A 24,343-nucleotide genomic window follows, 5' to 3' on the forward strand; every position below is an offset into this window, starting at 1 on the left:
GCAGTTTCATGACTGGAGTTTATAATACATGGCTTTATGAGCACTAGAAGTTGCAGTACGAGGATGCTTACCATGTCCCCTTTCTGACCATTTTGCCCCTGTGAAAAAAAAACCATCATTTGCCACAGAAACTACTTTTTTGTCTGTTATTTTCTCATTGCAGATAGACAGTTATTTTATTTTATGTCATTATTATACCAATTATTTTACAAATTGCCAGAATCATTGTTAGCACAATTAACCTAGTCATGATTGTAACTAGTGTTATCAATTAGCTTTAAACAATTTGAAGAAAACATTGCAGGTCCTTAACCCTTAAATCACTGGGAATCACACATTTTGTTAAAAAAAAAAAAAAAAAAAAAAAAAACTTACAGGCTTGCCATCCAAGCCGATGGGACCCTAAAAAGAAGAGGAGAAAAAGAGGAGACTTTAATGAGAAGGCTGAGAGGCAGTAAGACTTATATGGCTGTCTAAAACTACTATTCTGACAAGATGGTGTTTATTAGGAGAAAAAAAAGGTATTTCCTCGAAAGGTCAGGCCAAAGGCATAAGTCAAATATAAAAACCGCATACTGGAAGAACAGTGAAGCTATTGTGTTCATGTGGACCCAATGTGTGTGTCCAGCAGATCACAACTTATACATGGTAATAAACACCAGAAAGAAGTTTTTAGGTCTTGAAAATTTTGTATATAAAATATATTTAGCATATAAAATACTAGTAGATAAAGTAGATAAAATAAAAATATATTTATTTCTTTGCAAATGACTTTTTCCTTGATGGTTGTATTTCATGTCATCGTTCGAGTCGAACTTGAACTTAATAACCTGTAGTGACCTATTCACTGTAACATTACCTGAGTCACGCTGCAAAAAAAATTATATCTTAGCAGTGAAAATATCTTGAATATAGTCAAATGCATTCAATTTCAAATGTTATTTGTCACACACAACCATACACAGTATGACGTGTAATGAAATGCTTTGTTTATCTAATATTACCTAATACAAGATTACAATAAACCGAACTTAACATTATTAAACCCATTTTTAGTCATCTTTACTCATTTCAAGCTTTAAATTTTCTTATTTCATTGGCAGATATTTTTGCTTCTTTCTAGATTAAAATGGTTCTTCGTTCTAGGTTAAAATAAACAAAATATCTGCAAATACTATAAGAAAAATTATCTCATTATCTACGAGCAAAATTATCTGCCAGCTAATGTTAATAGCTGATTCTGCACAACAACGTGGATCACCATTCATAAAATCATAAAATAAAGCAAGCAAGAAAAACAGCCATTTACAAAAAACAAAAAAGACAATATTACAATACAAGATAATACTGTATGTGGGAGTTCATTTATATTTTACTGATGCCTATTAAGATATTTCTTAATGTAAAACACACATGAATACTTAAACATCATCACACTGGACAGAAGTGCACTTGATACTGTGATTTACTCAGTTGCCTCTTCCTTGAGTCAGACTCTTGATGAGCTCCAGTTTGCTTTTCAAAAGCTGCAAGTTTCATTATATGAACTTAAGTTGGTACTTAATGCTAAGGAAAACTAAATTTATGATCTTTTCTAGAGCTCACTCCAAGATCTCAGATATTGTAGCTGTTCATACTTTAGGAGGGGAATCAATTGAAAAAGTATCATCTTATAAGCATTGGGTATTTGGTTGGAAGACAGGCTTTCTTTTAAAGTGCATGTTGCGCATTTAGTGCAGAAGTTAGGTTGGGATTTTACTATCGTGACAGGGCATGTTTTAATTTGTAAGTTAGGAAAACGCTTGCTCAGGCTACATTTTTAAGTGTTCTTGATTATGGAGATATTATTTATATGCATGCTGCTTCCTCTGTACTTCGTCATTTATTTTATAACCAATTCGGTGTCTAGTACACATTATTGTGTTCTTTATGATTTGGTCTCTTGGCCTTCATTAAGTTTAAGGAGACAGCAACATTGGTATATTTTTTATTTACAAAGCTATACAGGGAAAACTCCCTTCTTTTTTGTGTAATCTTTTATTACCTACGAGCAGCAGTTATGATTCTCGCTCTACTCAAGGGTTGCTCTATAGGGTACCCAGAATTTGTTCAGAACTTAGAAGAAAGGCTTTTGCTTATTTTGCACCCTGGTCATGGAATAACCTTGAGAACACATTACAGCTTAATCATTTTGTTACAATGGAAGAGTTTAAAGCTCTGATAAATTGTGTAACTGAAGAGTGTAATAGTTATTCATAAGCTGGATTTTGTATTATGTGTTTTGTAATTTTTTTGTCTGTAGTTAAATGTTTGTTTTTGTCTGTTTGACTTTTAAGCTTGTTACTCTGTAATGGCATGCCTTCTTGGCCAGGTCTCCCTTGAAAGGGACTTCTTGGTTATATAAATAAAAATAAAAAAATAAATAAAAATAATAATAAAATTAAATAAATAATAAAAATAATAATAATAAAAATAAATATTACTTTAATATCATACTTTCTGGCAGCACATTGCTGACTAAAATCTGTACTATGTGAAAAATATGGATGCTTATTTGTTCTTTTTTTCTTTCTTTTTTTTTTTTTTTTTTTTACTTCCGAATATATAATCTACACAATTTTAATCATTACTGTTAAGGTCATAGTGACATACCGGAAAGCCAGGAAATCCTCTAGTGCCCGGCTGACCCTGAATGTAGAGACACAAAGAGAATTATTACACATCATTCCCACAATATATAGACAAACAAAAGCACATAGAAAAACACAAACTCCTCTACTGAGGGGTATACACTCGCACACGCACACACATGCACACACTAATAATAATAATAAGTTATATGAACTCGGTAGAATGAGGTCAGTGTTAAGAAACACTCCCTGTTGCCTATTGGGAGCCCTTTGTGTGGGCTGTGGAAACAAAATGCACGGTCACAAACTAGAGTATGCTGTGAAATCCTGCATTAGAGAAAACAAAACAAGACACAAATCCAATAAGTGAAAACCAACATGGAAGTCACCAAATTGAATAAGTACATGTCAATTATCATTAGTGCTACGTTCCCCTGGACACAATACCAAGGCTGTTTTGCTGGAAAAATCCTTTAGTGCTCTTAAGACAGGAAGAAGTCATTAAATACCCTCAGAAAATAAGAGATAATAGGCAGTGAAGGAAAACTAGAAGAAATTACAAGGAAGAGGTGAGTGTAAGTAATGAAAGAGATTATATGTCTGGCTTCCAGGTAGTCACTGGGAACATAGATGGGTCTCCCTCCCCGCAGTAACCAACTCTACAGTTGGAAAAAGTGAGAATAATAGTCTGGGAGTTCAAAAAATTACTGCACAATGTCTGGGACCATATGCTTTTCTGTGCTACAAGCCTGCTGCACAGTATATATAGTTTTGTATTTCTGTTGAAATGTTATTTATTTATTTTTGAAATACACCATGAACATACTATTACAAAAAAAGTACCATTAGTACTATAAAGCAATTGGTAGAAACATAAGGGCAATATAAGACGTTGTCTGTGTGAGCCCCCATGAGTGCTCAGTCTCTTCTCTAATCTCTTCATTTGTGTTTGAGAAAGGCATTGTAGCAGTGCACTCAGTCAAGTCCACCTGGCTGATTTATCATTTCCGTTGGCCTCACCACACCTCTCTTCCAAATCAACCCCTGTGACCCACTCAGCACAAAGCCCACGCTCTCTGCTCACCTGCTGGGAGAGGTCCTCCCCTAAGGCAATTCTGCTCTGACATTTCCCTCTGCCACGCTGTCTCTCACAGCCTGCTGTCTCCTACTAGTGCCTTATGACTAGTGGAAGGACTTGGGTACAGAGAGGCATGCAATCAGCAAGCTCAAAACCAGATGTCTGGTCCTGCCTAAGCAGTCTAGTGGCCCTGCCATAAGGTATCTCGGGTCTGTCAACCAGGAGTGCTGGGGGATGGATTGGAAAACCGCAGGACGAAGAATGGCCAGAGCATTTCACAGGATAATCAGAAAGGAAATTGCACTTCTGAGGGGGAAACATTACCCTTTTGTCTTCTGCTTGGAACGTGGACAGAAGATAGGGTGTGGGTGCCGAGTTTGGGACAAGCCCCATTTCATCTGGAGCCCCAACTACTTATTTGTAGACACAGTACAATAGTAGGCAATCTAGGGGTCTAGTGTCTGGATCATTATCTTGTAAATTAGGATGTTTTCGTTTCTCTCCCTAATGAAGATGGGGTTCCAAATGACCGTCATTATAGGCAACTCAAAGCCCTTCAGTGTTTAAATGAAGCTTAAGTATTTCCATACAATCTGCTATGGGGATTCTGTTTAATTCATCTCCATTAGAGGAGCTACACTGCAGAAGTGAAATGAGCATTTGAGGAAATTTGAGTGAAGAACTTGCAGATTCCTTCCTATAATACTCCTCAAATATGTCACAGAAGCTTTGATTTATCCATGCTAAACCAACTAGTGGGGCATGGCACAGAAAGGGATCTGTAAATCTGTGATTGCCCAAAACAGCAATAATACTGCTTTAAACAAATTTAGCCCTTCCTCTGCTGGCAGATTCAGAGACTAACTGAAAGTAATGTGAGGTTTTATTGGTGCCAGTGATGACACTTACAGGAGGTCCTCGTGGGCCAATGATAGATAGACCTGGCTCCCCTGGAGCTCCCTAAGAACAGACAGAAAGATAGAGATGATCAGAAGAAGTAACAGAGGAAAGAAAGAGAATGGTGCTGTGTCTAATCTACATTCTGCATAAAATGCCAAATGCAACATACCAGAAACAGCTCGTTATACACTGTTTGACATCTGGTGAAAATTCCCTGCCACTAGCCTGCACACAGTCTTAAGCCGGCAGTCTGAACAGAATCACTAAGGAAACATGCATGTGTCTATGTTGTTTGCATGAATTTTGGTCTAAAACATATGCTCGTATTTTGAGTGTTGATAGCTGGGAAGGTCAGAGTGCACTGCAGACTAAACAGAGCAGGGCGCTGTGGACTGGTTCTGTGGCACAACTAAGGTCATTTGCACAGTGTCAGCCAGTCCTTAATGGTGTGCCCAGCCTCCCAGCACAATCCCACAAAACTCTGTGGCCAGACAAGAATGTTATCATGTTTCTAGCACTTTCCCTAATTAGCTCTCTTCAACGAAACCTTATAAGGGAGACACCTTTGATGACCCAGTCATCTGTCCAATTACAGGTACAGGTAATGCTTCTGACAAAATTCCTGTTTTATCCAGGGGGGCCTATTTGCTTTCAAATTTGGGTTTTGTGCATCTGCAGGCCTTGCTGGCTATGATAGAGGGAAATTGATGAGGTCTAGCAGTGGCCAATTCAGGCCAGAGAAAAAGAAAAAGACTCCCAAGCTTATTTGTTGAAGCTGTAATCCAAGAGAATCTTACAGAGATCTGTCCAACAGGACAATGGAAGAGCTTGAAAAGTTAGTAGTTGGAAATGGCCAAATAACCCAGCTGTAAGTCCATACATAATCAGTCAAAGCACGAGTGAAATCCACCCATAAAACCGGCAAATAAATTATACTGCAGTTTTCAGATCAACAACACTAATGACCAAAATGGACTTACTCGATTTCAATTCCTTCAAGAAAGCCCTTCTAAGAAAAATGAAATGTACTGACAGAGAGTCTTGAAACAGTCAATCAATTCATTATTGCTTTTCCTGCTTTTCTTTCTTTAATGCTTCCCTGAACTTTATATATGTTATCACTGAAAAAAGGATAGATGTTGAGAGCTTAAGGACTGTATGCCTCCAGACAGTGTCTACATCTTAAACTGTTGTTTAAATATGCAATATACATCAACCAGGATCTGCTGCTCAATCACTACTTTTTGCAGCAGGAAGCCATAGCTTAACCACAGTTGTAAAAATGACCTAAACTTCCGAAAAAGCGGTACAGAGAAACACAAGGAAATTGCACAAATAGTTTTGAATGTAGTCCTGTTGAAAATCTCCAAACCCACACATTTTAAACAACTCCACTTTATGATTTGGTGGTTTATTTTTCTCCATAATTTCAGAGACCAGCTAGCTTAATCATGCTTTGCTGGAGTGCTATATCCTGGATTATTTCCCAACCCAGAGCCCTAAGACAGCCCACATTTCTGCTCTCTTCCAGCTCCCAATACACCTGTACCAGGTATTCTGTATTAATTGTATGAGAGGTGTTGCGAACTGGGATGTGGACCATTCTGGGGTCCACTGAGGACTGCATTGTAGAAAACCGCACATATGAATCAGATTGTACACTGCTTCTCTGTGATTTTTTTTTATTCAGATATCATAGACCATTCCAGGAGAATGAGAACCCATAATACCGTGTCTGCACTGACACAAAGGACTGGTTTAGCTACAGGTTCATAAATGTCTAATGCCACAACAGAAACTACTGCAAATCAAATAACAGTACCTAGAAATCCACTCTGCATTCCCAGAAATAATATATATTGGCAAAATTAATATAATATAAAATAGTAGAGTATACCAAAAGCACAGATCTATTTTACCAACTGGGATTATGAAAGCTTGAGTAGTTAGTCTTTCTAAACCTCTTCCATTCCAAACATTACACTATTTACAAGAGGGAGTCTTGGGTGTCTGAAACTTCAAGTTTTGGAGAGCTACTTCAGAGTGAATAAATGCACGTAATCCAACCGTTGTGGGAAATCTCTTCAGAAATGGAGCCCCCCCCAGGCCTATGCAAGATAGAGCCCAAAGTCTCCCTGATATAAATCATGACACTGCACACACTGTACTTTGGACTAAGCCCCCAAACCACCCACAGTGAGAGAATTCTCAGTTGTGCACAGGCGGGCTGCCGTCCTGCACTTACCTTTTCCCCTGTGTTTCCCTTTAAGCCCTGGTCAGTCACAGCAGACACAGTCACATGCACAGTGTGAAGGAGAGAGACAGAGAGAGGAATCAGGGTTAGAGAGGCATGGAGAGGACACAGACATGCAGCAGCCTGAGTAGGGGCACTGAAAGGTTGGGTCAGGGAGAAAGGATACTGGGATGGGAATATTTAATGTGGTTGAGGCCATGGGGGCATGGAAGCACTGGAGCAGAGTGTTGCTGTACACACTGCTAGGCTATGTAATGAATAGGAATGAAAAGTAGATGGGGGCCACTAACTTTTTACACAGACAGTTTTTGGAGGAGGTCTGCTGAATAAGCAAATAAGCATTAAAAATACATTTCCTCTGAGAATCTGCAGGACTACATAGCAGCTTAACACTACAGTGTAATATAAGGTGCTTAGTTTAGTTCTGCCAAAAACCTGCTATTAAAGAGAATTTGGTTTTTTTTAATACATAAATGGTCCAAATTCTTGAATATCCCAAAGGAGCACAAGGGGTCCATTATAAACCAGTCTGTCTGGAGGCCACCACTGTAGCTTTATTATTCAAATAAAGAAGTAATTATACCTTACATGTTCACACAAATGTCAACTATTTACTATTACAGTAACATGAACAGAGGCTAAGTTATACAGTGGGTTTTGATTGTTTAAATATTAGTGTTTATAGCACGTCAGGTCTTTAGAGCAGGTCATGATTTCTTTTACACATAATATGCTCTGTTGGGATGGAAATATGTCTGAATTCACACAACACACAAAATTCTATTAAATGAGGAAGGAAACTATGTATAATCCTTTCTAAATATCCCTTTAGGATGGATACTGCTTTGACACCTTAAGAAGGCACACGCATCACAATCTATTCTTCTGAATAATTAATAAATAAAGTCCTGTTATTTGACCCTTTTCAAATGCCATGAACCATATGAGTGGAGAGCTTGGCTATTCATCAGCACACATAAGCATATTTCCTGATCATTTCATATAATTTACACAAAGATGTGGCTATATCACTATGATTTAACAAATTCAAAAGTAAAAGAATATACTGTTTTTTATGTATGCATAGATTCTTATGTAAAACTGCAAAATATCACATATGGCCTAAGGTTTGCACAAAAAGGTAAATACATAACATGGCATGAATATTCTCACTTTATACAATGGATACAAAAAGTCTACACATGCCTGTTAAAATGGCAGGTTTTTGTGATGCAAGAAAAAAAAAGAAACTAAGATAAATCATGTCAGAATTTTTCCCACCCTCAATGTGAAATTACATCATATAAAAATTGAGTGAAAAATTAAAACTGGGGCTTTTATCAAGGTGGAGGGAATCATGAATAGCTACAAATACCAGTCGATTTTAGTGCAAAACATTCAAGTGTCTGCTAGTAAGATAAAGATGAAAAGGAATTTCACCTTTCAGCATGAAAATGATCCAAAGCGTACATCCAAATCAACAAAGGAATGGCTTAACCTAAAGAAGATCAATGTTTTTGAATGGCCTAGCACACTTATGCAACTAGGTTACTGTAAATTTTTTATTTTTTTCTATTTTTTCCTGTTTCTGTTTTTCACTTAATTTTAATATTTTGTAATTTCACATTGAGGGTGGAAAAAGTTTTGACATGATTTATCTTGGTTTCATTTTTTTACACCACAAAAACCTGCCATTTTCACAGGGGTGTGTAGACTTTTTATATCCACTGTAGCCTTCCATTAGATGTAGCATGCCACTGAGCATTGGTAGCTAATCATTGAAAATGCCATAGCCTGCTTGTACAGACTAACTAGCTGGGCTTAATGCACATTTTTAAATCACTCACCATTCTTCCAGGAATGCCCATTGATCCTTTGTCTCCCTAATGATCAATGCAAAGTCAAGAGTAAAGTAAGAAACAGTAATTCTGATAGAATTCTGAATCAGTAAAACTAGTGTTACTAGCAACAGCATCACTTTACAAACAAATCTCATTTATAGGCTTTTAAGATTTTTTTCCAAATAAGCTGCTTTAGTAAGATACACTTTATGTATAATTAAATACTATGTTTGAACAAGTAAAGATTGTTTGTAAAGTCAAGCTGGTCGATATTACATCAATGCAGTGCTCTGGATTCTCAAGCATTATCTTAGTTGTTGGTTGAATGCTGTTGATGCAGACATGCCACAGATGATCTGATTCATAAGGGCCAATGGCCAACTATGCAAGGCCAGATTAAGCACAGACACAGAAAGTGGATCAGAAAGCAAATTTCATCAGTGATTATTTAAATCTGAAAAGAAGCACAATGAGGTTAATACAGTTCGGACCCTCACGCTGCATTGATTTTATTCACCATACTGCAGCTATTTAGACTTGAAGTTGCTAAGAATGTGGTGACATTATTAATATAATACATGACTGTTTGATGCTCAGATTATGTATTAGAAACAATATAGTCTTTATCCTAAACCTGTATTCTGAATCTTATGTGGAAAACAGATACATGTACCATCTACCATATGTATGCAATACCAATAAATTAACAATATTCCCCCAAGTGACTGACAGTTAGGTGAATATTGTAGAGATTTAAAGGCTACATTTGCAGCTATTAATGATTTAATCATATTAATCAATGTTACCAATCATCACGTCTATCAGTAAGAGTCATTGCAGCATCAGCACATTATTAGTCTTGATTATTTAGTTGTCATTAAATTTTTTTTCCCATTTAAATATAGCATAATCATGCCTTTATAACTAATACAAAAACTTCAACATAACCATTGCCTTTGCTAAATTCCCTCCATAAAGTTTTTCTTAAGCTTTTGATGTTTACCACTAATTTGGCTGGACAGACCACTAGGAGTTCAGCTTTTTCACCCAGTGTGCTATCCTTCTGATGTCTTATTCCAATGAGGGATGATAAAATGGTGTAGGCCAAGAGGCCCTAAATCCACAGGTCAGCAAAGCTATTAAAGCTTAGGCTAAAACACTGAATCTACACTGCCTAGAGTTTCACTTTTCAAGCATACAATCAGTCATCACAGACGGGGACTGGGGAACTGGGGAAGCTGTCAAGAGCCCAGGCAGGGTGCAGGCCAGGGGATCTGGCCCTACCTGACCAAAATATGTTGGTCAAAAATATAGGTTTTGTTACAAGCCTGGGTATTATGCTCAGCGGGCTTCTGTTTGCTCTCATGGTTTCTGACATAATACTTTCATATTGGTTGCTATTTATTTATACTGCTATGAGAAAGCTACTTATAAATAGTGCAATTTATTTTCCTATCTAATTTGACTTCCTGATTTAATCTTGAGAAAATTAGTAAAAGTCCTCGGAGGAATGCTCACAGAGTCCAGATGGATCTGTCCAGGGTGCTGATTCCAAGAAATGCTATTTCAGTTTTATTGTGCTACTCCATACCCTCTACAAGCTAAATCTATGTCATATAACTGTAGAAACTGAATGCAGTCAGCATTCTGACCTTTACAATGCAAAAGATCTGAGTTCTTGAACTATCCAAAGATGTAGCAATGTTGACAAATAACATGCAATACAATATATAGTACTTAATAGCAAGTATGAATCCAACTCATAGATGTGAAAAATTCTATTTAAATAACTAGATACGCTGACACTGATTATACTGTTCTACTCTGATACTGCTCTTAAGTAAGGCAAGAAACACCAAAGTGCATTACTTCATTACTACAACTCATAAGGAACTTAACAGAACCTTGCAAATGAAACATAATTATTTAATAACTGACAAAGAATAAAGTGATTCTTTTAAACTGCCAAGCTAGTATCAACATCTACTACCTATTCAATCATCTTTATAATATTCAGTAGGATGGCTTAGATAGTGAATGAAACAGCAATCTTTACTTATGTTTACTGATAAATAGGACCAGCAGTTTCAACTGAAACAACTTGGCATCAAAAATTAAATAAAATAATCACGCCAAAGCCATCACTCTGAGCAAATGCATGCTTTGGTGAATTAATTTAAAGGTATTTATTAATACATGTGCCCATATATTCTACAGAATACATTTTTCCAGATAGAGCAATCCTTCTAAAATATCTGCAGGATATGTGCTGTTTCATATTCAAACTTGTCAAATGTATGAATGAATGTGCTGTTTCTTCCATTTCACCCACTTTTTGGGAGATCTTTATGATTGGGTTTCACAAGCTGAGGTGTCTTGTGTAAGAGCGTTTTGCTGTTGTTATAATTGACAGCTGTGAGCTTTAGGTAGCCTCCTTAAAACATGCTTTAATGAAGACCAGGTGTGTTTTAGGTCTTTGTTAGTAATGCTAGTATTTCAATAGAAACTCTAAAGAGGACATTAAGGCAAAGCGCAAAGGGGCTGTGAAGATGCGAACAAACGTGCAAAGCAGAGTTTGCCAATGGTAATGCTGGACTGCCTGGGTTTACTGACTTTACATGTGTTAAATACGTCAATTAACTGAAATTAAATACGTTAACGAGCTCATCCTAAAGACAGCAAGTGTATTTTCACTAATGGGTTGTTCAACTTTGCTGCTGAAAATAGTCTCATTGTCTATCTTATTGGAAAAGCTGAACTTTGATGTATTATATGTTTGTATTTTAGAATCTAAAACTCATAATTTATCATATATTGAACAGCTTCTCAATAAAATACACTAGAGACTGGAAAAGTTCTAGAAATGGACAAAGACAGACACACAACAGAACAGTTCTGAGACAATTACCGGAAAGCCAGCTCGTCCAGGAGGACCCTGAAAAAGGGTGAGAGAGATGGGTACAAAAATAAAGAAAGAACCTGTCATCAATCAAACATCCCAACACCCAGCCAAACCATAATAAAATTCTAAATTCATCAGTCTGTTTTATATTACAGGAGATTGGAAATTAGAAAAGAGTCTTAAATTTTACAATGTGAGTTCACTGTGGCAAGGCCTGAGTGTGCTAAAGCAATGCAAGAGCACTCCACAAACAGTGAAAACATTCCACTCCAACATTGTAAAATTGGCATCTGAAATCTTTTTCCATAACAGACTGCTTTAAGTTGATATGCACCATTTCCCCTACTAAGAATAAAACTGGAAACCAAATAAAAGACTAAACGCTGTGATTTTACTGTGGGTTTTTATATCAACATGAGAGTATAAGTCTGAATAGATTTCAGATGCACACACATGCAAAAAGCATATCACAGATTGTGTGGTCATGCAGGCAGAGGTTTTTTTATTACCCTGAATTATTAATTCCCGTCCTACCAGAAACCTAATTAACCAAAGTTATTTAAAAAAAGAAAGATATCCATACTACCGTGATTGTTCTCCTTCTAAAATGTGGGTTTATAAGATTATACCACATTACAGCCAAAACCTAATAGCTGTTATATCACTCATATGGAAATATTCTTTTCGTGATTGAATGCCATCATGGGAAGTGGTGGTCATAGATCATTCAACCCTGAAAGTGTGTTTGGGTCTTATTCTTGGCTTGCTATTGAGAAAGGGAAGTCATTTATCAAGACTCAGCCAGAGAGGAAACTGTTAGGGAGACAAAACATCCTTTCTATCGTCTTTTGGATCAGCTCTTTGATCTGCCCATAATCTGTTCAGAAGTAACAGGTTGAATTCAGCCATAAACTGTAGAAATGACTCAGTAATTCACAATAAATCTGCCTTTTATAGCTTGAAGAAGCTATAAGCCATTTAAAGAGTAAAACTGCAGAGACGTTTTATCACACTGATGTTTCTCTAAGAGAGCATATTGTTAATTTGGTAGGGTGTAACCAATTTTTTTCTCATTTGCACTCGGTTGCTGTTTTCATGCGCAGAAATGAGAGTGGAACTCTGTGGCTTTGACATTCAGAACCGTCAAAAGCAGAGGCAGTTTTAAACTGACTTTGGTCTAAAATTATGTGAACACCTGCTGAGTTACCCGCTCTTAGCACAAATACAATGCCAGAACAATACCTTTTTCTGATCTGAACTTAAAAACAACTGCTCGGCCATCTCACTTTAATTTAAACAGGCTGTAGATTAGGTTAAATTTAGAAGCCCCTAAAGGTACTTTGGTTGTTCCTTTGGAAGAATCCTTAAAAGTCAAACGTTCTACACCCTCTTAAAGGTTCTACAGTCTACAACATGTTTCCCTACCAGAAAGGGTTCCAAGTAGAATTCTTTTAGGAAGCTAAGAACCTTGACTATCAGAGGAACCCCTGAAGAATCTTTTTCTAAAATTTCTACTTACTTTTCTTTTCTGAAAGTTAAGTACTGCTTAAAACTAGCTGAATTGTTTTTTTATGTAAAAAATAATAAAAATAAAAAATTCAGTTGATGAATGTTAATTATTTTTGACGTTATTATGCTCAGAACATGAAATAATTAACAGAATCAACCCTTCTTTTTTTTTTTTTTTTACAATTGCACTGATCTTTGCCAAGTTACCACCTGTGCCAATAGTCACAGGAATATGAAGAACATATTATGCAATTTTTTTATTCCTTGCTTATCTTTTGCGCTTGCACTGTGATCATGAAAATAGGGGCCCTTATATAAATCTAGTAAGACATATCTCTTTTCAGCCTACAGGCAAGGTTCTGATATTGCAGAGTTGTAGATCTGTTATTTATGGGTATCATGACAGACCATGATGAGTGTTTACAAGCTCTGAAAAAAAGAGTATGAGAAAGAACAGTGGTGTAAGTTGGAAAGCATGTGTGAAGCAAAATGCTTAAGAGAGAAAATAACTAATCTAGGCAGCATGGTGTGCAAATAGCTGTGTGCGTCCTAGAAAGCAGTGTGTTTGTGAGTGAAACAGAGAGAGACGGAGATGCGATCAAGTGGGAACAGTGTGTGTGTGTGTGTGTGTGGTTAGGATGAAGTGTTTGTGTAAGTGTGTAGGAGTGTATATAGCCTGCTTTGAGGCTTAAAACCAGATGCTGAGTGGGAAAAGGCCACCAGTGGCTTCTGGGCACGTCTCAGACTGGCCAAGAGATGTGTCTGGCAAGGTCAAAGGTCAGCTACCGGAAAAGAGCCTCTCATTTGTGCTACACGGTAGCAGCACACATGTGGCACTCATTACAGCTACAGTGCTTCTGGGGGAATGATTAGGTTCCCCACAGGGGCTGAGGGGTTACAGTACCACCACGCTCAGTGGTAACAGTGAGACCCTAAACATCCAGACATTCACTTCTAGTGAAATATATCAGATCGAAATAAATCCACCTATTTTTTTAAGCACAGAATGGTGGGATCAATTTTTCTCCAACAGATTTATACCACACACCTTTATTGCAGCTGCTGGAATATGACTTATGTAATGAGAGTAAAGATTTTCTTGGTGGATTCTTTAATGAGGATAAGCCTGGATAAGCTCTCTCTAACTGCACCCTGGTAAGAGTTTGGGATTTTAGATAAACAGCATCCACCATTTAGCGTTTAGCATTCTTGTCACTTTCCTTGCACACACATGTTTGTATTAAACTCCTTACTGACAAAAAGACTACTTGACAACATATTTAAAAAATTGCTTATTTCTGAAACAAAGAGTGGCATTTTGGGGTCTACGTAAATACAACACCCAAAGGGCTGCCATGAAATGTGCTATTTAAATGACGATAGGTTTTGTAATGATGTGCATAAATTTAAGCTCATGTCTGTTTCAAACAGGATACAATTTTCAGTGTGCAGACTTTAATGGCTGTGGACTGGTGACGCTTAAAAGCTAATTTGAACTAGTCCTGCCTCACACCCAGCTAAAGGCCATGCCCACGTTAGCTGACCTGTAAAAAATGAGAGACAATTATGTATTTAAATCCATCAATGTGTCTGCTTTCAACAGGAAATGGTCAATTTCTTGAAGTTGTAGAATTGGAATCACATCTGTAAGTATGTTATGCTAACTGACTTGTGTAAATGTTGGTCTAGAACCTCACCTCCCTGCTCAGTATTATCACTCGTGCACCATAGTAGTAGATCAGCACGAAGCCAACAAGCTAAGAGCTGAAACCATCCATCACTCAAGAGGAGTGTTTGACTGTTTCCAACCACATCTGAAACAAACACTGCACTTGTCACTTCACCACTGATTGCCAATTAATCACTCCTGACACTGACAGACCTCAAAGCTGATTTTGATTTGAGCATATCACTAGCTGATGATTACAAATTTAGCCATATGCATATTCAGTATACTACAGTGCTGTTGAATTCTGGAATCTCAAGGTTTTGATTAATTTTCTATTACAGCATAGAAGTCTCTGACTGTTAATAAGAAGATTAATAAATGGATTAAGAAAATGTGCTGATATTTAACAAAAAAAAAATGTATAATCATTGATGCATAGTCTTGGTGAAGCTTTCTGAAAGTAGACGTTTATTTAACATATATGGAAGGAATCTCGGGTGTCAGTAAGTTTTCCACTACGGGAGAGAGTCTTCAGGAAAGAGGACTTCTCGGTTTCTCAGTAACATGACAAGAGAGGCTGGGGAGGGAACAACTGTTTACAGCTGTTATAATGTAAGTGATAACAGGAACTAACTTGTCTCACAGATTAAATGTATAGTCAGATTAATGTCATAGTCATATTAAATGTAACTATGAATGGTTAAAAAGTATAGTGTTCTTCATTATTAAATTCAAAATTGCAATTGTTGGTAATTTGCTGTGGAATAAAAAGAATAACACACTTTGGGATGTGCTGTTATAGTATAATAAACCACTTCACGGTGGTGAAGTGGATTATTATACTATAGTGGATTATAATAACAGCCTGTTATTGATTATTTCCATGTAACATCACATTTTGAAGTGTTTATTCCTTACTTTCAGTATAGTAACTGTAGTTTAATTATTATTTAGAATGTGATCTTGCTTGCTTGTGCTATTAATAATATGCACATGGGTTTCTTTTTTTATCATTGTCTTTCCATAAACTGCACACCAAGCTAAAACCTTGGGCGTGGATTCAGTTACATCTTAAAAAGACCTGAATATTTTATGTTACTCCATGGAAAGATATATGCATTATTGTTTGCACAAGAGACAGTTCAAATATTGTTTTGTTTTATAAAATATTGCTAATTTTTGATTTTGTGTTTTGAGTAGTTATTCCAGTTATTCCTCTTCCAGTGCGTTAAGGCTGCCTTTTTATTATGTCTGTGGTCGTTGTTGTATCATTAATCACTGCCAGGGCTTAGAGGAGGAGCTCGACCTTCAATCTCTAAAAGCATGGACGCAGCTGTCCATAACCACACCTAATTTTAGTCCTCTCAGTGCCACCTCTCCTCTCCTCATCAAGGTATGCTTGTTGATCTTCACATCAGTAAGAATGCTTGTATTTATCAGCTTGAGTTAATGTCTATGTCTATTCATGCTTTATTTTAAATTTTTTATAGCACTTTATATATATATATATATATATATATATATATATATATATATATATATATATATATATATATATATATGTATATACATATATATAAAGATGAAATATAAACATAAAAGTGGAGACTAATCAGGACCAAAATACTGTGCTCACACAGTGTGACACACAGATGACACTCAAACTCTGGAAAATAATCTACAGCTTCAGTGTTAATGCACCATTCATCTCTGGCCTGAGTCAAAGAAGTATAAGAGAACTGTGGTTTGTAATGGTGGTTAAAAGGTCTGAATGTGTCCTGCTGTTTTATCACACATATAAAGTCCTCGCGTTTTCTCTCCTTTCATCTGCTTAGCCATTTACTGCCTCATATTTTTGAGATTTATTATGCTGCAGAAAGACTTACACTTTTGAAAAAAAAAAAACATTTATGGTTTCTACGGTTGTCCCTTTACAGAACCCATACAAGGTCTATGTACAACCCTACAACAGTGTGTTTCCTTATCAGAAAGTCTTCCAAACATTTTTCGTAAATTATACAAAGCAACCCTTCTAACAGTGTAGAAAGAATCTAAAGAATCTACTCCGGAATGTAGTTCGCATTTGATATCAAAATGTATGTAAAGGTGACAAGGTGACTTGTGATACAACATGCTAGCTCATATTCACACACAGACACACACACACGTAGCACAGCACAGCACACACAAACAGACACTACACAAAGTTTGGGTCACTTTACCGCAATCCAGGCAACAAAGACAACAGGTCTATTGTACTTACAGGAGGACCTGCAACAGAGAAAAAGAGAGATTGGTGTTAGTCATATGCAGTAACAAATCAATGTGGACATTAATAAGGTTCAGCAGATCAGTTTAGTGGTGTTTCAATGATTCATTTTTTGGGATACTGATTGAAAATTGTGAGTTGAAAGCCCAGTCCCACCAAGCTAACACTGTTGGGTGTTTGAGCAAGGCCCTTATCCCCCACCTGCTCAGCTCGATTTTACGTCGTTTGGATAAAATCATCTGCAAAATCCATCCATCCATTCTCCGTACCACTTATCCAGTACCCAGGATACTGGGTTACGGGATTGTGGGGGAGCCTGGAGCCTATCCCAGGGGACTTGGGGCACAAGCTGGGGACACCCTGGATGGAGTGCTAACCCACTGCAGCGCACAATCACACACACATTTCGGACTATTTGGAAATGCCAATCAGCCTACAACGCATGTCTTTGAACTGGGGAGGAAACCAGAGTACCCACAGGAAACCCCTGAAGCAAACCCCTGACCCTGTAGGTGTGAGGCAACAGTGCTAACCACTAAGCCACCATGCCTTCTGCAGCTGCAAAATGAATAAGTGTAAATCTAAATGAGTTTAACAACACTAGACCCTTTACCTCTTGATGTCAGCTAGTACTATATTTGACCTGTATAAACTAATACGTGATGACTCTGAAGATCCAGACAGCATGCCTTGGCCATGCTCTCTGTCAGTACAGGTGCAATCAGTGCATCCCTGATGACTCTTTTTATCCCGCTCAGTCTAAGACACACAGAGGAAAGTTGTAGGGAAGGTAAACATCTTCTGTACTGAGTCACACTGTCGGCCCTGCACATAAATAAAGCAGTTTAATTTCAGAGCTGTGTTTATAAAGTAGTAGATCACAGGCCTGATGTCAGTGCCCGTCAAGAGATCCAGCTGGTTTTTCTGGCAGTGTGTTAGTAAGTCTTAAACACTGCTGACAGGAGAGGGGGAGGCGGATGCTCGTGTACCACAGCACACTACTGGGACATAGTTATCACACACTGCACTTAAAGTGAAAACCCTAACTATTTTATCAGAAAAGTAGTACTTTTGCAGCTGCTTGGCTTATCATATTTAATTCTACAGTCACTACACTGCTGCTTTTTTTTCCTTAAAACACTCAGTGTGTCTGTTATTGCAAAGGAAAGAAAGAAAGAAAAGCATCACAGCAGAGTAGACGATGGTAATATTCAGAGTACCGCATAAAATAGTGTTACTAACCCTAAATTTAACCCCAAATCTAATCTAATCTAATCTAATCTTTAATCTAGTTTCAAGTGAGTACCATATCATATATACTGCATCATGGACTGATAAAAGGCAGTGCTCTGGAATCGTCTTATTAAAATGTTCTCTCATGAAAGTAATGTTTGCAATTACTCATAAAGCACTGTTATATTCCGAATCTTGTCATAGACAAAAGTGAAAATCACTTATGACAAATAAATACCTCCTGTCAGATAAAATTATTCAGATCATCTCATTCAGCCATCAGTCTGGAAAACTGAACAAGCACAAACTAGTCCATCAAACAATTTGTGACAGGTAGCTATTTTTTCTGAAAGTAAATGATTATATCAAGCTGTTTTCCTTTAGGCAGAATGCATAGGAGCAGAATAATAGATTGCTTTCCGGGCTGCTTACGTTTAAAATAGCGTGAAAATGGAAGTTGGCGTAGGACAGCTTTCCTTTTAAATAGCCCATGGAAAAAAAAGGACACAGACATGGACATGAACCAGCACTCCATAATGGAGATAAATGGAATGAGAAATGTAAAGAAATGATCTGTAACTTAAAGTCAACTGACCTAAGAGACAAAGATGTACGTCTCCTAGGTCTATGTAGAGAAACATCTCAGGCGAATGTAACGTACTCCAGTGAAAAAGAAGAAAAATATGCAATAATTAAGGGAGGCATAAGTAATGGCACGGTCACCACAGTGACAAACCTTTCCTATGAGTCTATGAATTATTCTTTCTTTTCCTGTTTTTAGAGCCCTGTGTTTTTCTAGTAATTAGAGGAGATATTTATCAAAACCACTGCCAAAGTGGCAAGTGGTATTTTTGTAGAAAATGCCAGAATGGAGCACACAAGAAATCCGTGGTCAAACAAGAATAGGCAGCAGTGTATTGAAACCAATTAGCAGTAAGTCATTAGAAGTAATAAGGTACAGTTCCATGTTGCCACACTGACCCTGAGTCACCCCAAAGCAATAAAATATGTAGACATCATGAAAGGACAATACTCTCAAAACCTCCATAAAACCTTATACTTTACAAAGAATAGCTTATTGAATAAAAAGATTCAGAACCTGATTTATTAAAAGTTTGCATGTGTAAAAATGTGCAATCTTGACAAAACCTACAAAAGAAAGCAAAGTAACTTCGTAATAGGATTGCGTGGGGAAAATAATATGCCTGAAGAGCAGGTATTAAATTTGCATAAGCCTGTTTCCACCATTATGTTACCAGTGTTATGTATGAGTATCTCAAAATAATGAGAAAGTTTCTTTAAAGTATGACTAAATATTTTCATGGTAAAATGGTTTCATATTTGATATATTCCACATGATTGCACCTCTGGTGAACACAGGATTCAAACAGAGTATGTGAAAAGATTTTATTCATATTCATATATTATGAACAGAGCACTTTTTCGACACCTCACACTGCCTTTAATACTGTTATACATGCACAATTACAGACAATGTGACAAGTTTCATTTTCACTCTTTTGGTAGTCTCTTCGAAATGTAGTTAAGTTTTGAGTTCTGAGTTGTGAGAACACCTAGCACATGCTAAAACTTTGTTTGAATATTGTTACACATGCAATTTAGCATTCTTTATTTTGGATTCTATTAAATTAGGGCTTTCTAATTTTGGACATTATGGCTTACAACTCCTTTCTTAAATAAACATGGACAGTTTAATTTATGCAATATAATTTTACAGATTAGAAATGTTCTGGCACAGACCACAGGTCTACATGGACTTACTAAATTACTCAGAAAGCATTTTCGTACTCCTTAAACCTGACTGGGAATGTATTTAATCAGACCAGGCATCAGAATTATTTACTCCCTCACTGAAGCCATATCTTCACACCCGGCGAGAGCCACAGCACAATGTGGAATGTGCAATAAAAATGTTTGTCAATCTGTCAGCGGAAAACACTTTAATGCTACTTGACAAAAAAAACAAGCTAAAAACAAAATCACCACAGACACATGATAAACAGGAAGCAAAAAGCAGAGAACCTTCTATGAATGATTGGCAGTGGTACCAAAAAAGTGCTGGCATGAGTAGCCATTTTGGTGTAGAGTCAGGCCACTGAGGTCAGAGGAGTGGTGGCTGTGAAAGGTGAAACCCTATATACAAGCATGTGGAAGTGTATACTCAGATTCCTGACACATTCTGGGCTCGCTACCACTTCCTGTTCTGCTGGGTTGCTCTGGGACATCTATAGACAACCTTTATCAAAAGGCACATAAAGCACTGGCTTTAAATACACTGTGTATGAAGGTGTCTACAGGAATCCTGTTCAAAAGTGTTTCTCTGTTTACTGTGAATTACTGAACATTTGGGTTATTGCATATGCTTCTGTAAACATATATTAAAGTGCAATATTAATGAAAGTACAGAACAATTTAGAAGTTCTCCTCTCTCCAGTATTGAGTCATTTGCAACCACCTGTTGCCTATTTTTCTCCTTATGCAATGTCATGTAGAGACCATTTGAAATTGTTACACACAAATACAACAACCTTCTGCCTTGAATCTGTCCATAGTGATAAACAAAAATAAAAAAAATCCAAAGCCATTTGATGCCTTGCATAGGCCACAATTCTTTTACATGCATGTCTTCACAATTTGCAGTATTTAAAAAAAACCCCATAAAATATGGATAAAAAAAATAAAATTTCTGTATAATATGAGGAATATACTCATTTTTCGTAGGTGACACAACATGGGCGTGACCTTTTACCTTCATTATCGTACAATACACTAGGCGGCCCAGACCAAATGGGACACCATCTTGAGAGCGTCTAATTCCCACTCCAGAGATCCTGGAATACTATACCCCAAAATACCCAAGCCCTGCTTCCCACCACTACTCCTCTTATCCTGGGCCAGTCTCTCAGATTCCCCTCTCCTCTGAAAGCCCCTGTAAAGACACCACACCAGCCAAGAACACATGTGTCATCTTTCCGCCTTCTGCATTGTAAGCATAGTACAGGAATGTCACAGCAGTGGGGAAGAGAGGAACCTTAATAAAACACTTGGCCTGGGGTTCTGTTGGCATGGAGAAAGTGCTGTGATGTTTCTCTAATCTCAGATTTTAGGTTTTGTGAAACATTGACTTACCCAGAACATTATATCACTGCAAAAAATGGTATCTTGGCAAGTTAAAATTTCTCTAGTCTATCTAACATTTCTAATTATGGGATTATGAGAAAACAAATATAAGATTATTCTGCCTATTTCTAGATATTTCTTTTCTAATTTTCAGCTTGAAATGGTCTTGATATATTGACAGAGAGAAATAATCAAAATTATCTGCCCTTAATAACAAGTCAATTTCAATCCTGAAATAAAATAACTGTCTAGCAATAGGGTGAGTAATCTTATATTTGTTTTATCAAAATCCTACTCTATATGGGCAAAAGTATGTGGACACGTGACCATCACACCCATATGTGGGCCTTCCCAAAACTGTTGCCACAAAGATGTAAGCACACAATTGTCTAGAAACGTGTTTTATCACCACTGTGCACAAAGCAAGGTCCATAAAGACATGGTTTGCCAAGGTGGATGTGGAAGAACTCGAGTGGCCCAAGCCCTGACCTCAACCCCGCTGAACACCTTTTGGATGAATTGGAATGCTGATGTCTCACCAGGCCTTTTCACTTGACATCGGTGCCCGAATGAGCACAAATCCCCACAGCCACACTCCAAGATCTAGTGGAAAGCCTTCCCAGAAGAGTGAAGAATGTTATAACAGCAAAGGGGTTTTGAAACAGGCACATATGGGTATGATGGTCAGGTTTCCACATATTTTTTTGCCATATAGTGTATAATGAGAAATACTTGATAAATGTGTCTATGTTTGTCTAAGAGTTTTTTAACTGCAGGTTAACTTTCTCAGGTTTGTTATCAAAGCCACAGGGTTCACAGAATGGCTACAGTATGGCCAGTCTAACCTTACGTTACCTCTTTTACTGTTGAGGTCATTAAATCGGTGTAACATCTTCTGTGGAGTTTGGGTTTACTTATAAAATGAGTTCTTCTTTTAGCCAAATATGTATAAAACCAATGTGAGGGTGTATTGAACACATTAAAAAAGGAACTTTCATGGCATTTCACATCTTTTATATATAGCCTTGTTAAATATATTTCTCCAAATAAAAATACTTTTATGAGACCCTTCTAGAAAGCTGAGGAGATGCAATAACTTGCTGGAAAAATGGGTACCATTCTCCATGCACCTCTTCTATCCTCATGGAGCTAATAAACTGTAAACAAAACCCAAATCAGGTTTAGATATTTTCAGAAAAATCTCACGTGGAGAGAAGCCATCAGTCCATCATCCACACTCCTCCTGTATGCAGGTCGAGTCAGGTGAATCACCACACAAGTCATTTTCACTTACTCTTATGTCCCCTCTGTGCTGGCATTATAAAATTAAAATGTGAAAACAGGGAACCACATAAGCCAGCAATGCTATAAAACAACTTCTGTAATCCAGAAAATGGTTCCATTTGGCTATGCAGTTCCAATGATAATTCCATTAGTTATTGGTAGCACTATATTCTCTGCATTTTTTACCTTGTCTCAACTGCAGCTTTTCTCAAAAGGCCAGAAGGCTAAAGTTACATGCACTTATTGCAATCTTTCAGGCTCATTTGTGGCAAGATAGAAGCTGTAATATTTTCCCAAACAGTCCTTAGAGATGAAGAACTGAGCCATTAAGTCTGAGATTAAATAATTATAGCAAGCCTCTTACAGATCACCACAAAGGCCCCATTGTGGTGGTGCCAGAAAAGCCACTATTAACCTGACTTTACCATCACTCTCCCAAATTGCTCTCAGGAGGAAAAAGTATACATTAAAAATCTGACCACCTTTTCCAGTCTGGGTGGAAGAAAAGCTTCCTACTCCAATCCATTGAGATGATTCCTGTGCTGGAACAACACATAAATCTTCATTTTTTTTTCTGTTCGAAAATTAAATTGCAGCCCCAAAGAAATTTATCCATAATTGCAGGCCTATGACGTGTCCAGAATCCAGAAATGGAGCCTGCACAAGAACACCTATGGTTACTCTGTAATCCAATTTTCACATGACTGCACATGCTAACACCACATCACACAGTCCACATGCCCAGTGAATGGATGTTCCAGAGATTCATAGAAACAAGGGAATGGTGCTGCTTCAAACTCCAGCTTGCCTTTTGTTGAGTTATGATGTACCATAAAAGTGTGGGTAGACTTCGCTATGGTGCACAGAGATTAATAAGGGCTTGTTCTGACTTCACTTCCTTCAATGGACTGACTGAACTGAAATGCACCAACTCTGCTTGACATGGTAAGCTCTTACATGCTCCACTTTAATTGGGTCCTGTTTAGTGAATCAACAACACAAAAGAAAGAGCCAGGAAGTGAACAGAGATTTTGAGTTCATTATCAGAAAAACAGAGCACTTTGAAGTGACAGGAATAGCAACAGGGCCACAGGGAGAAATACTGTCACACTTTTTATCTAAACACAACAGGAAATTCCTTAGTTACAAGTCCTGAGCTCAGCTTATCAATCACAAATAAAATGCAGATTTAAAAGAGCAGGGTTGCATTAACACCTACCAGATCCTACACATGTTTAAGACATTACATTTTAGCAGCTACTCTGCCAGGGGCTTGAAGAGAAAAGGCTGCAGGTACAGAATATAAGAAACATATACATAGTTGATGTATATAGAATGCAGCACAGTGAAAGTCAAAACCTTCTCCACCAAGCTAACCTAAAGAACTTTATGTGGTCTCACACTGGTGTTTGCATTGCTTCAAATACCTGATGTAACTGAGATAGCTTCAAGCAACATTTATGGTGTAAAACTATCCAGTGTTAACTTGGATCTCAGCCCAAGAACCTGGATGACTGAAAGGTGTCAGAAAGAAAAAGAAACAGTAGATTGAGAGGATACGGACAGTATAGATTGTGATGCAGTATTATGGCAGTTCTTATTTGATGCTCATTGCTTAGACAATGTGGAAACA

General features: G+C 37.3%; 1 protein-coding gene across 1 annotated transcript in view; it reads right to left on the bottom strand.

The window, feature by feature from the left end:
* Window positions 1-17,051, bottom strand: part of col13a1 (collagen, type XIII, alpha 1) — a 50,909-nt gene extending 33,858 nt beyond the window's left edge. Inside the window, exons 1-8 of the mRNA XM_026935428.3 lie at window positions 17,047-17,051; window positions 11,612-11,638; window positions 8,710-8,745; window positions 6,854-6,880; window positions 4,618-4,668; window positions 2,653-2,688; window positions 376-402; window positions 72-98 (exon numbers count right to left, since the gene is read on the bottom strand). Of these exons, the coding sequence (XP_026791229.2) occupies window positions 72-98; window positions 376-402; window positions 2,653-2,688; window positions 4,618-4,668; window positions 6,854-6,880; window positions 8,710-8,730 (189 nt within the window). The 5' untranslated portion in view covers window positions 8,731-8,745; window positions 11,612-11,638; window positions 17,047-17,051. The remainder of the gene's footprint in view (window positions 1-71; window positions 99-375; window positions 403-2,652; window positions 2,689-4,617; window positions 4,669-6,853; window positions 6,881-8,709; window positions 8,746-11,611; window positions 11,639-17,046) is intronic.
* Between the last annotated feature and the right edge of the window lie 7,292 nt (window positions 17,052-24,343).

This window comes from Pangasianodon hypophthalmus, chromosome 3, assembly GCF_027358585.1.
Source record: "Pangasianodon hypophthalmus isolate fPanHyp1 chromosome 3, fPanHyp1.pri, whole genome shotgun sequence".
Taxonomy (NCBI): Eukaryota; Metazoa; Chordata; class Actinopteri; order Siluriformes; family Pangasiidae; genus Pangasianodon; species Pangasianodon hypophthalmus.